General features: G+C 43.9%; 1 protein-coding gene across 1 annotated transcript in view; it reads left to right on the top strand.

Annotated features, from left to right (window-relative positions):
- The window catches only part of LOC121001341 (carbonic anhydrase 13-like), a 68190-nt gene extending 55019 nt beyond the window's left edge, over window positions 1-13171 (top strand). Inside the window, exons 3-7 of the mRNA XM_040432372.1 lie at window positions 566-684; window positions 3936-4031; window positions 6316-6378; window positions 10680-10835; window positions 12844-13171. Of these exons, the coding sequence (XP_040288306.1) occupies window positions 566-684; window positions 3936-4031; window positions 6316-6378; window positions 10680-10835; window positions 12844-12969 (560 nt within the window). The 3' untranslated portion in view covers window positions 12970-13171. The remainder of the gene's footprint in view (window positions 1-565; window positions 685-3935; window positions 4032-6315; window positions 6379-10679; window positions 10836-12843) is intronic.
- Window positions 13172-14267: the final 1096 nt, after the last annotated feature.

The following is a 14267-nucleotide window of genomic DNA, read 5'->3' as shown; positions in this document are numbered from 1 at the left end:
CCAGGAGGACTATTAAAGGATCAGAGCAACAAACTGCTGCAAAACGATACTCCAGCATTATTATTTTATGGGGAAGATAACTATTTGTAATATACACAATGGCTTCATTTTGAAATCTTACAATTAATTATTAATAAACTTCTTTTGTGACTTGGGAATAAAGACACATGGGGTCATTTATTAAAACCAGCGGCACCGCCCTTTACATAATTTAGGAGCTGGCCATGTGACTTGCTTTGATCAACACCAGCGCCCTTGCTGGCATAAATTTAAGTCATTTTCTACGCCAAAAACAGGTGTAAAAAAATGAGATATGAGAAGGACCAGAAAACCCGCCCCCTTTTTCCGCTACCTCGGAAAAGTGGCGTGAGTGGGGAAAAGTATACCAAAAAGTGGAGTTCTTCAGATTATAAATGACTCCCAGAGTTTGTATTTAGGAATATACAGTATGTATGGTCTGATAGAAAATTGTAAAATATAAAATTCATACAGCAGGTTCTAACAATCGTTTTCATCAGTAAATTAAAACATTAATTGTATTCTTTTTTTTCCTTTTTTTTTGTAGTGATAAGAGGAGGACCCTTGCATGGCAGCTACAGATTGCAACAATTTCATTTTCACTGGGGGCCTTGTGATGATTATGGTGCAGAGCATAAAGTGGATGGAAGAGATTATCCAGCAGAGGTAGGACGAGGTTTATAATACATAAAGTGCTCTATGTTTATAAGGCCTCATGCACACGACCGTTGTTTGGGTCCGCATCCGAGCCGCCGTTATTCACTTCAATGGGGTTGCAAAAGATGCGGACAGCACTCCGTGTGCTGTCCGCATCTGTGGCTTCGTTCCGCGCCCCCGCTAGTGAAGAACGAGTGAAACGTTTTCAAGAAATCTACAGTAAGTCCAGTTGCCTTGATTTATTCTTTACAGATATACCATGACCTGGATAAATGAGAACCTTCACAGACATGTCCTATTCTTGTCCGCGCTTTGCGGACAAGAATAGGCATTTATATTGCCGGCACCCGTTACGTTCCGCAAATTGCGGAAGGCAACACGGGCGGCTTCCGTTTTTTGCGGATCCGCGGTTTGCAGATCGCAAAAAACGGCACGGCCGTGTGCATGAGGCCTTAGTATGTGAAAATAAACACCATTATATCCAATAAAAAAACTTTCAAGTGAAGCTGTTAGGTTGAGCATGGTGCCTGATCTGCAGGCAGTATATTAAAGAAATTAACATAAATTCCCTTGGTTTGTGAGCCCCATTGGGGACAGCTGGATGCTAATTACTGTAAAGCGCTGCAGAATATAGAGCGCTATATAAGTGCATAAAATAAATAATAAATAAATCAATAAATTTATACAAGAAAACAATTCCATTAGATTCTCTTGTTCCCTGCTCTTCCTACAAAAAAAGGAGAATTTACCATGCAGAAGAAAGATAATCTAATTTTATAGACTATATCAGGGGGCGGCTTTTTAATTACCTATTATATGTTAAAGAGGACCTGTCACCTAAGGAGATTCCAGATTTTTTTTTTAATAGGCTCCTCCATTCCGACGCATTGCCCCCCCGCTCTGTTCAGGCGCCCAATATACAAATGGCTTGTAAAGGTACCGGGTGGAGGAGACCTCTGTTCTCGGTGGGCGCCTTCTTCTCTCTGCTGTCCTAACGCTGCAGACTGCTGTACAGCAAGGGAGGAGACATGCTGTTCTTGTGAGACCTACCAAATCTCGAGAACAGCCTATGGAAGCAAGTCATTCCTGACTGATACAATGTTGATCAGAGGAGAAGACACGACAGGCAGAAGAGAAGAGGAACCGAAGATCCCGGTAGCAGATTACTAGTCACTTGCACCTTAGGCACCAGATCAGAGCGAAGAGCAATGCGCTAGAATGGAGGGGTGAAAGAAAAAGTGCTGGAATCTCCTTAGGAGCGAAAATGGCAGGAGGTATTGGGTTAAAAAAAAAAAGATGACACTAAATTCTATATTAAATCAGGCACCATGCCATTTAGGGCTAGCCCAGCTGAATGTAATACCTATCACTTTGAGATCTATTGCATCATTCTGGAGAAAAAGTACTTTGAATCCATATGCAAAAAAGCAGTTAAGTGCACTGAGGGTGGGTCTACGCCACTCTGTGCACCCATCTCCTCCTGCTTCCTTCCTCATTGACAGGGCCAGGTTACTGCATAGTCATCTCGCCTATGCAGACTTCTGATTCCAAGTGCCTCCTTGTCCTAATATATATGACCTCTTATACCTCTGTATGGGCAAGAAATACACTCCTAGATCACCCAGAGCTCTTGACCGACCCTAGTGAATAGATATGTGTATGCAGTGAACTCAGCCCCTGGGAGTGCGGTCTGATGCCGTCTGGACGAGGTGCCACAGAACAGTAGGCTTTCTATCTGTTCAGTGCATTAAAGGGAGGGAGCCACTGAAATGAACTCCCCAACACAGAGATCCATCAGGATGTCCACTTGAGTATGGAATCATAGTTTCCCATCATGAATGGAAACCAAGACGCTAGCATGAACATATTCTTAGCATGTCATTCATACAATGGGGCAGATTAACGGCATAAACCTAGGTTGTCTAGATCTGCACCAGGGGCTCAGGATAATTCATGTTGTCCACGGCTAGGCAGTTTTCAGTATTGTTTGGCTTAGTTTTTGTAATACAATTTTTTCCCATTATTGTGCCAATGAGAAATCAATGACCTGTCCTAAGGATAGGTGCTCAGTAGGCTACTTTCACATTAGCTTTTTTTGAGGATCCATCATGGATCTGCAAACACGCTTCCGTTACCATAATACAACCACATGCATCCGTCATGAACGGATCCGGTTGTATTATGTCTTCTACAGCCATGACGGATCCGTCTTGAACACCATTGAAAGTCAATGGGGGACGGATCCGCACCACATCGCGGACAGAAAAACGCTGCTTGCATTTTGGTGCATTCCGTTTCGTTCAGTTCAGTTTTGTCCCCATTGACAATGAATGGGGACAAAACGAAAGCATTTTCTTCCGCTATTGAGATCCTATGGCGGATCTTAATAGCGGAATTGAAAACGCTAATGTGAAAGTAGCCTAGCGTTTTTGCTGGATGCGGCAGGGTTCATCAAAAACGCCTCCGTTACTGATAATACAACCATCTGCATCAGTTATGAACGGATCCGGATGTATTATCTTTAACATAGCCAAGAAGGATCCGTCATGAACTCCATTGAAAGTCCATTGAACTCCATTGAAAGTCGCTCCGCATCCTAGGACGGAAAGAAAACCGCAGCATGCTGCGGTTTGCTCTCCGGTATGGGAACGCAAACAAACGGAACGGAATGCATTCTGTTGCATTCTGTTCTGTTCAGTTATGTTTTGTCCCCATTGACAATTAATGGGGACAAAACCTATGACGGATCTCTATACAGGAAAATATTAATGCTAGTGTGAAAGTAGCCTAAGGCTACTTTCACACTAGCGTTTTTTTGCCGGATCCGTCATGGATCCGCAAAAATACTTCCGTTACAATAATACAACCGCATGCATCCATCATGAACGGATCTGGTTGTATTATGTCTTCTATAGCCATGACGGATCCGTCTTGAACACCATTGAAAGTCAATGGGGGAAGGATCCGTTTTCTATTGTGCCAGATTGTGTCATAGAAAACCTTTGGCTCCGCTTATTCAGGCGGACAGCAAAACGCTGCAGGCAGCCTCCAGAGCGTAATGGTGACTGAACAGGGGCAAACTGATGCGTTCTGAGCGGATCCTTTTCCCTTTAGAATGCATTAGGGCAAAACTGATCCGTTTTGGACAGGCATCCTACAGTAAGTAGTAAAACGTGTATGCTTCAATTGTACAGTAAAAATGTGGTGTAAACTTCATTTTTCCCCAAGCTGAGCATCTTTCATTCGTACACGTCTTTCAGCTTCACATTGTCCACTGGAACGCTGAAAAATTTTCAAGCTTTGTGGAGGCCACTCAAAATCCAGATGGCTTAGCTGTTTTAGGAATATTCTTAAAGGTAAGAAATTTTAAAAATAAATCTTCTGTCAATTTGGCTAATTTTTCTCTTGTACCGAGATGTATCTTGAAGCTTTTGGACCGCTCTCCAAGGTCTCTAAAGTTTTTGACAGTTGGGCAGCACGGAGGCAGAGCAGGGGTGCGTTGGAGGCTGTTTCAGGGTCGGGACTCGACAAATTTCCTTACATGTACACTTGGAAACAGGCCTACATGTTGGCGAAAAACTAGGCCAGCTGACTTAGGGTACTTTCACACTTGTGTTTGATTCCGGCAGGCAGTTCCGATCAGGCAAACTGTATGCAAACGCATGTCATTTTTCTGACTGATCAGGCATTTTTCTGACTGATCAGATCCTGATCAGTCAGAAAAATGCATTGCAATACCGGATCCGTTTTTCCGGTGTCATCAGGCAAAACGGATCCGGTATTTATTTTTTTCTCATTTTTAAAGGTCTGCGTATGCGGATCCGGTATTTTGAATGCCGGATCCGGCACTAATACATTCCTATGGAAAAAAATGCCGGATCCGGCATTCAGGCAAGTCTTCCGTTTTTTTTGCCGGAGATAAAACCGTAGCATGCTGCAGTTTTCTCTTTGGCCTGATCAGTCAAAATGACTGAACTGAAGACATCCTGATGCATCCTGAACGGATTACTCTCCATTCAGAATGCATTAGGATAAAACTGATCAGTTCTTTTCCGGTATTGAGCCCCTAGGACGGAACTCTATGCCGGAAAAGAAAAACGCTAGTGTGAAAGTACCCTTAGATTAGCTAAATTTATGATGAGGCGCATGGGGATTTCATATGAAAGTTGTCCGTATTTTGCGGATCTGTGGTTTGCAGACCGGAATACGGACACATTCCTGTGCATAGGCCTTAATAAAGTCATGGCAGTGTTGTAAAGACATGTTATTCATTCAGTTGCAGTGGTCTGCATGTCACCCCCAACCTTTGCATGTGTTTAAAAGAAAAGCAATCAGTCATTGTGTGTGGTCAGGGTGGGGCAGGACTCACAGGCTTCTCTATGAGTCCTGGCAGCATTTCAACAGCTCTAGGGCTCATGCACACAAACGTATTTTCTTTCTGTGTCCGTCCAGTTTTTTTTGTGGACCGTATGCGGGGAAAAAAAACTGAAGTTACTCCGTGTGCATTCCGTTTCTGTATGTCCATATTTTCGTTCTGCAAAAAAATAGAACATGTCCTATTATTGTCTGCATTACGAACAAGGATAGTACTGTTCTATTAGGGGCCAGCTGCTCCGTTCCGCAAAATACAGAATGGATGTCATCTGTATTTTTTGCTGATCCGTTTTTTGATGACTGCAAAATACATACGGTCGTGTGCATGAGCCCTTAGGGGCTAGTCACACGAATATATTCTGGACTGCAGGTTCAACTGACCCAAAGTCACCATATCCTAGATCTCTATGATGCTGTGAGGTCGGATCAGATAAACACGTGGTCCAACTGCGACACACTTGAATAATATAGACTGTTAAGGGCTCATGCACACGATTGTATGTATTTTGCAGTCCGTAAAACACAGATTCACAAAAAAAAAAGAATAACATCCGTGTGACATCCGTGTTGCATACTTTTTTTTTTTTTTTGCAGATCCATTGTAACAATGCCTGTCCTTGTCCCAAAAACGGACAAGAATAGGACATGTTCTATTCTTTTTGTGGAACGGACATACGGACACGGAATGCACAGTCATTTCCATTTTGTAAAGCCCCATTGAAATGAATGGTTCCGTATACAGACCTGTAAAAAACAGAACAGAAATGGAAGAAAAATAAGTTTGTGTGCATGAGCCCTAATATGTCCAGAATATATTCATGCCAATAGCCTCTAATACTGTTTCAGATCATAGAAAACTGTGTATGCTCCATGCCTTCCTCTCCGTCTAATGCAGATGGCACAGCATAGATCTGACCGATCAACTTTATGATTAAGGCCTCATGCACACGACCGTTGTTTTGGTCCGCATCCGAGCCGCGGCCCCAATGGGGCCGCAAAAGATGCGGACAGCACTCCGTGTGCTGTCCGCATCAGTTGCTCCGTTCCGTGGTCCGCAAAAAAAATATAACCTGTCCTATTCTTGTCAGTTTTGCGGACAAGAATAGGCAGTTATATCAATGGCTGTCCATGCCGTTCCGCAAATTGCGGAACGCACACGGACGACATCTGTGTTTTGTGGATCCGCAATTTGCGGACTGCAAAACACACTACGGTCGTGTGCATGAGGCCTAAAACATATATTAGAATAACATCTTTGCTTTTCAGATTGGAGAACATAACAAGAACCTGGAAAGGATTACAGATGCCTTCGAAAAGATCAATTTTAAGGTACCAGTAGTTATATCCAGTGTAATATATTATTGATGCTAGGATGAATGTAAAGGCGTAAATACATTTCTCCATTTATTCATATGACTGTCTTACTGGTTTTATGTTTAAATTATCAATCGACTCCTCATTGCTAACTATCTTATATAAGATTCATGATTCATTTTTATATGTCTAAAATATATACCGGTATATGATATATAATAAAAGAGAGAAAATTCTAGACATTCTGCCCACTCCAATAACAAGCAGTATTTCTGAAATCTAGCAATACAACCTGACTGAGAGGACAGGACAAAGTCTGGGAGAAAGAAGAAGATAAATGTGCATCTGTCTGAACAGAGAGACTTGATATTTATTCATTTTGGGGCTTATAAAGGAAAAAAGAAAAATATATTGCCATAGTAAATGTAAGCAGTAATATTTTTAAAGTTAATTCCACCCAAAACAGGGTCCATGGATTCAGACCTGCACCAATTTCCTAACATGTAGCAACAAAATCCATTCAGTAGTATTTAATTTTAGAGGTTTCCATTTTCTAGCACAATTTTGTAGACAAAAAGGCCGGTTAAGTCAAAGGTGCTTTGCCTACAATGCTGGGGAAGAGTCTTTAAGCAAATCTTAAGGGGTCTCTCTGTAGAGCACCACAGATAATGTGTGCTGGAAATCAAGGGTGGTAACAGGCTCCATCAATTCCTGATGTACCTGTGGAGATACTTTTCACTGGTGACCAGTGGCGTACATAGAGAAGTAAGGGCCCCATAGCAAGGATCTAACCAGGCCCCCCACACAGGACAGAAGGGTTTCTGCCTAAACCCTTTTCAATGACCCTTGGGCCATTTTTCCACTGCCTCATTTGCTAAAAGTTGTTCCTTTAGAGCAGGGGTGCACAACCTTTCTAAAGCCGTGACCCCTTAATACAGTTCCTCATGTTGTGGTGACCCCCAACCATTACATTTTTTTTCCTTGCTACGTCATAACTAATTTTGCTACTGTTATGAATTGTAATGTAAATATCTGATATGCAGGATGTATTTTTATTGCTACAAATTGAACATAATTAAAGCAGAGTAATTAATCACAAAGACATCCACAGATCCCCCCCTAAACAGTGCCATCCACAGATCCCCCTAAACAGTGCCATCCACAGATCTCCCCCCTAAACAGTGCCATCCACAGATGCCCCCCTAAACAGTGCCATCCACAGATCTCCCCCCTAAACAGTGCCATCCACAGATCTCCCCCCTAAACAGTGCCATCCACAGATCTCCCCCCTAAACAGTGCCATCCACAGATCCCTCCTCCCCTAAACAGTGCCATCCACATATCCCCCCTCCCCTAAACAGTGCCATCCAAAGATCTCCCCCCTAAACAGTACCATCCACAGATCCCCCCCCTAAACAGTGCCATCCACAGATCCCCCCTCCCCTAAACAGTGCCATCCACAGATCCCCCCTCCCCTAAACAGTGCCATCCACAGATCTCCCCCCTAAACAGTGCCATCCACAGATCTCCCCCCTAAACAGTGCCATCCACAGATCCCTCCTCCCCTAAACAGTGCCATCCACATATCCCCCCTCCCCTAAACAGTGCCATCCAAAGATCTCCCCCCTAAACAGTGCCATCCACAGATCCCCCCCCTAAACAGTGCCATCCACAGATCCCACCCTAAACAGTGCCATCCACAGATCCCCCCCTCCCCTAAACAGTGCCATCCACAGATCTCCCCCCTGAACAGTGCCATCCACAGATCTCCCCCCTATACAGTGCCATCCACAGATCCCCCCTAAACAGTGCCATCCACAGATCCCCCCTCCCCTAAACAGTGCCATCCACAGATCCCCCCTAAACAGTGCCATCCACAGATCCCCCCTCCCCTAACAGTGCCATCCACAGATCCCCCCTAAACAGTGCCATCCACAGATCCCCCCTAAACAGTGCCATCCACAGATCCCCCCTAAACAGTGCCATCCACAGATCCCCCCTCCCCTAAACAGTGCCATCCACAGATCCCCCCTCCCCTAAACAGAGCCATCCACAGATCCCCCCTAAACAGTGCCATCCACAGATCCCCCCCTAAACAGTGCCATCCACAGATCTCCCCCCTAAACAGTGCCATCCACAGATCCCACTGGCACTGTTTAGGGGGGATCTGTGGATGACACTGTTTATGGGGGATCTGTGGATGGCACTGTTTAGGGGGGAGATCTGTGGATGGCACTGTTTAGGGGAGGGGGGATCTGTGGATGGCACTGTAGGCGGATCTGTGGATGGCACTGCCATCCACAGATCCCCCTGCAGTGCCATCCACAGATCCCCCTCCCTGACGCTCACAGCAGTATATTTATAAACTAATCAGTAACTACTTTAACTTTAATCATTGCTCATTGCTGAGCTCTTTACTTGGATTATAATTTATTTGGATATCTTACTTTGTCTTAGCTCCGGTAATAGCAGGCAGTGCGGGAGCGGCGCACACTCACTGACGTCACGCGCCTGCGCCGCCTAGTGGGAGGAGCAGGCGCGTGACGTCAGTAAATGAGCGCCGCCCCCCGCACTGCCTGCTATTACCGGAGCTAAGACAAAGTAAGATATCCAAATAAATTATAATCCAAGTAAAGAGCTCAGCAATGAGCAATGATTAAAGTTAAAGTAGTTACTGATTAGTTTATAAATATACTGCTGTGAGCGGCGTGGCCCTGTATATTCTTACCCCCAGGCAAGCGTCCCTGTCACCATGGGAACGCCTGGGGGTTAGAATATACCATCGGATTTGAGTTTTTACGATCTCACTGAGCTCGTAAAACCCAGATCTGATGGTATATTCTAACCCCCAGGCAAGCGTCCCCGTCACCATGGGAACGCCTGGGGGTTAGAATATACCATCGGATCTTCTGAGTTACTCAGCCGCAAAACAAGCACCAGCTCTGCTTGGCCCCAGGCCAGCTCGGGGCCCCAAGCAATTGCTTGTTTTGCCTGTCTGTTAGCGACGGGCCTGGACCCACAATAGGAAGCCTCAGACGACCCCCCGGAAAGGGCCGATCGACCCCCAAAGGGGTCGCGACCCCTAGGTTGAGAACCGCTGCTTTAGAGAGTAGAGTCCTGACCAAGTTTTCACCCCCAGTAGAAGAGGAGATGATCCCAACTGGGCCCCCTCTTGCCCTGGGCCCCATAGCAGTCGCATGGTCTGCTGCTATGGTAGTTACGCCCCTGCTGGTGACCCCATACACAACTGTTCCCCAATGCTGGTGCAGCGTGCCCCTGTGGGAGCCGGTGTAGAGGATGGGAGTGGTAGTGGCCCTGATGTAATGTTGTAGTGTCACGGTGTCCTACCTCAGGCCGTAGCTCCCTGGGTCTATTTCAGTAAAATTATAGCACTGAAGAATAAGGCTAGAGTTGAATGTAACAAAGTTCTTTTTACTAAGTACAATGTAGAACCTGAAATACATACAGTAGCAGCAGACTTGCATACAGTAGCAGCAGCTGAGGAGGTATGGTGGTAGGTTGGATGGCTGCGATTCTGCACTTAGATGATACTGGCCTAGTGGATGTATGGTAGGTGATAGTGTCTGAGCTGATATCCCTCACCTGAAAGTGCTGTATCTCGCTGATCACTCTACAGTCTAGAATCTCAAGGATTTACTTGAGGCTACAGTCAGTTGTCATTCTGGCAGGAGAGGGATAGTTTGGATCCTGACCTTCGATGCAGTTCATGAAAGTTGGTGCTCTTTGAGCTACTTCCCAGCTTCCCCACTATCAGGACAGGACCTCTCACGTCTCCTCTCCTCCTAGTACTCTTCTAGACTGAACTAACTACTTTAGGCTTTACTCTTCTGGCAGGAAGTTGAATCAACCCGCTCTACCAGGAGGGTGAAGCAGGGTGATTAACCCTGTTACAGCCAGCCATTGCCAACCGTTACCTCCCCTGCTGGATAAAATTACATAGTACATGTGAAATACATAACATCAAATAGTATTGCATATAAAACATATAAAATGCAGCAACTAAAGAACACAATAGTAATACCCCCAGGTACTACACCGAGTCCTGGCTTCTTTTCTCTCTGCTCGTCAATGAAGTGTTCAGGTCCCCCGCTGTCAACATCTTGTGGTGACCTGCCCCCCTTATGTCAGAACAATTGGGCAAGTTTTGTTTTATGGAAAGTAGGCTGCATTCGACAAATGCATAAATTTGGCAAATTTTAGAGAATAATAGGTAAAACAATGTCAATTTTTATGTGTTTTATTTTCTGTTCAATTATGTCTAGAACATGCTAAAAATGTCTCATTTTTAATTTTAGGACAAACAGTCTTCCTTTACAAATTTTGATCCATCATGCCTACTTCCCGACTGCAAGGAATTCTGGACTTACCCAGGATCGCTTACCATTCCCCCACTGCTAGAAAATGTAATATGGATTTTATTGAAAGAACCTATAGCTGTCAGCTCCAGACAGGTATGGACTTCTATACAGACTTTTCATTTAAGCTGTGTATTAAGGGGGAGATTTATCAATCTCCTATGCTTTTTTGGGGCGTTAAAAAGTTGCAACACCCCAGTTTTGCTATATTTATTTGTCACAGCTGTGAATTTTTTATGCCACCCTTGCCAGCTTCTGAAAAGGGCATGTGGTGAGGGTAAGATCTTTGGCTCCGACAGATTCATCATTTTTTACACCAAAAACTGGCATAAATAATGACTGAAATGTATGCCAGCTACAAGCTGGAGTAGAATTGAGTATGGCACACGGACTGGCGAAAGAGGAATTTTATTTATGATGAGGCCTCATCATAAATTGAATGCCTGCTTCGGCAGTGCACGGCCCATCAAGACCAGTCTAGCATATGCCGATCCTGATAAATCATGGACTAAAGCATTAGTTTTTTATTTTTTTTAAGCCACTTTTTGGCGTATTTTTTCTGCTGGAGGGAAAAAGAATATGGGGAATCCCGAGTTTGTGCACTGCGTTGGGTTGACTCCAGCAATCAGCTTGCGCCAGAGCTGCTTAACAGCTGGGTCAAGTAAGTGACCTTTAAAGGGAGTCTGTCAGCAGTTTCGACCATGCAAAACTGCTGACAGCATTAGGTGGGGGCTGGGGAGAGCAGGATAAATATAAAATATGAAGTTTTATTTTGTCAAATTTAGCTTTTGCACATGCCCAAAGCAGAAATACAAGACTATATACCTCTGCTCAAGTTCTTCTGCAATGGCCAGGATACGGTATTTAAAGTTCTGTATTTGTCGTGATGCTAATTGGAGCGTGCGCAGGGTACTATCCCAGGGCCCTTCCAAGGTGTTATAACGCACGTCCCAGATTAAGAATGCCAGAGTGGTGTAATGGCCTATAATGTCTCTATAGGGTGGTGATAATTGTGTCAACAGTGTCTCCTACCTGGGTACGGCAGGACTCCTGGCTCACTTGCAATAAATTTAAATGTAGTGATAGTAGGAGTTATAGAGGAATTTTGCAGCAGAAAAGATGTCCAGACCTTTAGATGAAATTCAACCATTTCTTTACTGAAGATAACTTGTATCCAAGCAGTATACAGCTTTGGTCTCTGGTCCCAGCAGGTTTTAGCAATGATTGGCAGGAAATGAATGCTTCTGCTTTAAAATTGGAGCTGGCAGGATAAGTCGTCTGCTTGGTAGCTCTGTAATTGTGACAGGAATTACTCTCCTGCACTTCTCTATAACTTCTGCTTTATGGGGACAGACTAGCTGAGGAGGAATGGCTTCTCCTAAGTCTCTGGACTTATCTCTCAGATGGTTTCTCAGGGGATGCTTTCTTCCTGGAACTCTGGAGGTTGTCTGTAGTTTTCTGCTTCTTCATCCAGCTGAGGCTGAAGGAGCTCAGACTGGGAATATGACTAAGTCTCAGACCGAGACTTGGTCCTTGCTGTCTTCCCTATGCAGGGGGTTACTAAATCTGGATCTAACTGTTTTTTCCCTTCCTTGCTGCAGGAAGATGGAATCGTCCACCTCTCTTCGGAAGGGGGGCAGAATAGAACAGGATGGTTCCACTCTGTACTGCCATAAAATTAAAACTATCTCTACCAATGATGCTGCCACCTGCTGGTATACCAGAAAAATGACTTGAACAATGGTATTTAACATGGTTTTAGATGCACATTTGTGGAGGACATAAGCAAAATCACATCAGATGACAGTATAACGCTCCTAGAAGATAGTAGTGGGGTAGAGGCGTGTAGTAACACAACGCTGGGGTTTTACACTTCTACCCTACAACTTGTTGCCCACAGATAGGACTGCATCTATAACATGATAAGTTCCCTTTAAAAAATCTGTATGCCATGACTAAACAATTTCACTTAGATGCCCTCTACATGTGGCGCATCAATGGACTTTAAGCAGGAAAGCTCTCGCCATGTTAGGTGGTGTAGTGAATCCCGCGCTAAAATGAACTTTACATTGAAATAAAATTATAAAAATTATTTCTGTTTCAGTTATCTCGGTTCCGCAGCCTTTTCAGCACCACTGAAACTGTTGAAAGTGAACCATGCTGCATGGAAAAAAATCACCGCCCAGTCCAGCCGCTGAAAGGGAGAAAAGTCCGAGCATCATTCTTATAGAGGACTTGTATTCTAACTAGAGAACTGCATCGGAATGACATTACACACTGACAGGGCGGTCGTAGTAATAGCAGCTGTACCATATCTGTACCATGTGGACACGGACAAATGTTTCAAGCAATATTTAGAATAATGTCAATTTTTTATTTGTATACTTATAAATAGTAACATTTTATTACTTACAATCGTGTTTTTTATTTTTATGTTATAGTTTATTGTTCATTTATATATTCTATTCACTTCTAATGCAATGTTGTGTTTCATGTAAGATACTGCTGTAGGAATGCTTTTTATAGAGGACTTGTTAGCTTTCCTGATATGTATGAATCAATATGTGTATTCCACATGAAAGAACAAGCGATGTTCACATCCATGTTCTGTCCGAGAGTAGAAAGAACCGCACACGTACTGCACATTGACCCATTATAGTCAATAGTCGCAGCATGCACCATTCATGTAAGACTCCCCCATTCAATTGAATGGGAGCACAATACAAATGGACGAAAATGATGTGTTTACATTTTTAAGTTAAACATATTTCAAATAATTCTGTTGATTATTTTGGTGGTTATTTTAAGTGTTCCATGTCACTATCTATATTTAAAAAATAAAATAAAAAATCCTGCAGTTTTCGCACTGGCCACCAAGCCGAACAATAGGCACCACTTGGTCTGTATAGATTAGGATGAGGATTAGAGATAGATGGATATATGAAGTTCCTCCTGTCCATTGTGTTGATGGCCTATGGTGGCTGCTGAAAAGCATATCTCTAAATGCTGTTAACAGCTCAGACAAGATAGCTTCACCATAGCCATAATCATGTTCTGAAAACATTGCTCATCTTAAAGAAGCTTTAAAAGCCTTTGTAATATGTTTTTATCAGTAAGAAATGTCTACTTCTCCTGTTATCAGCAGTTTACCTGGCCCCCAATCCCCCTTTCCTCATTGACACATGTCAATGCAAGTCTATGGAGAGGGGAGAGGGGAGGAGTGTGCAGGAGTTGAGGAGACAGACTCAGACAAAGAGAGACTTCACAGTTAAATAGGGAAGTTATTGCTTAATGTAATATACTTGGTTGCTACAATAGCGCTCCTCTATTTTCTACACCTAATTCGGCTGCGGGATCGCAGCAGAACCGCACCAACTGCTGCACTTGTTAAATGTACTGAATGCAATTCAAGTGATACCGCGCACTTGGTGTCTACGGAGGGAGGGAAGGGGGGGAAAGGAGGGAGGCGTTTGTTGTGATACCTTCTGTTACACTATGTGTCCTCCACAATGCCGCTAGCTATTTTTT

This window comes from Bufo bufo, chromosome 5, assembly GCF_905171765.1.
Source record: "Bufo bufo chromosome 5, aBufBuf1.1, whole genome shotgun sequence".
Classification (NCBI taxonomy): domain Eukaryota; kingdom Metazoa; phylum Chordata; class Amphibia; order Anura; family Bufonidae; genus Bufo; species Bufo bufo.
This window is presented reverse-complemented; position numbering and strand designations above follow the sequence as displayed.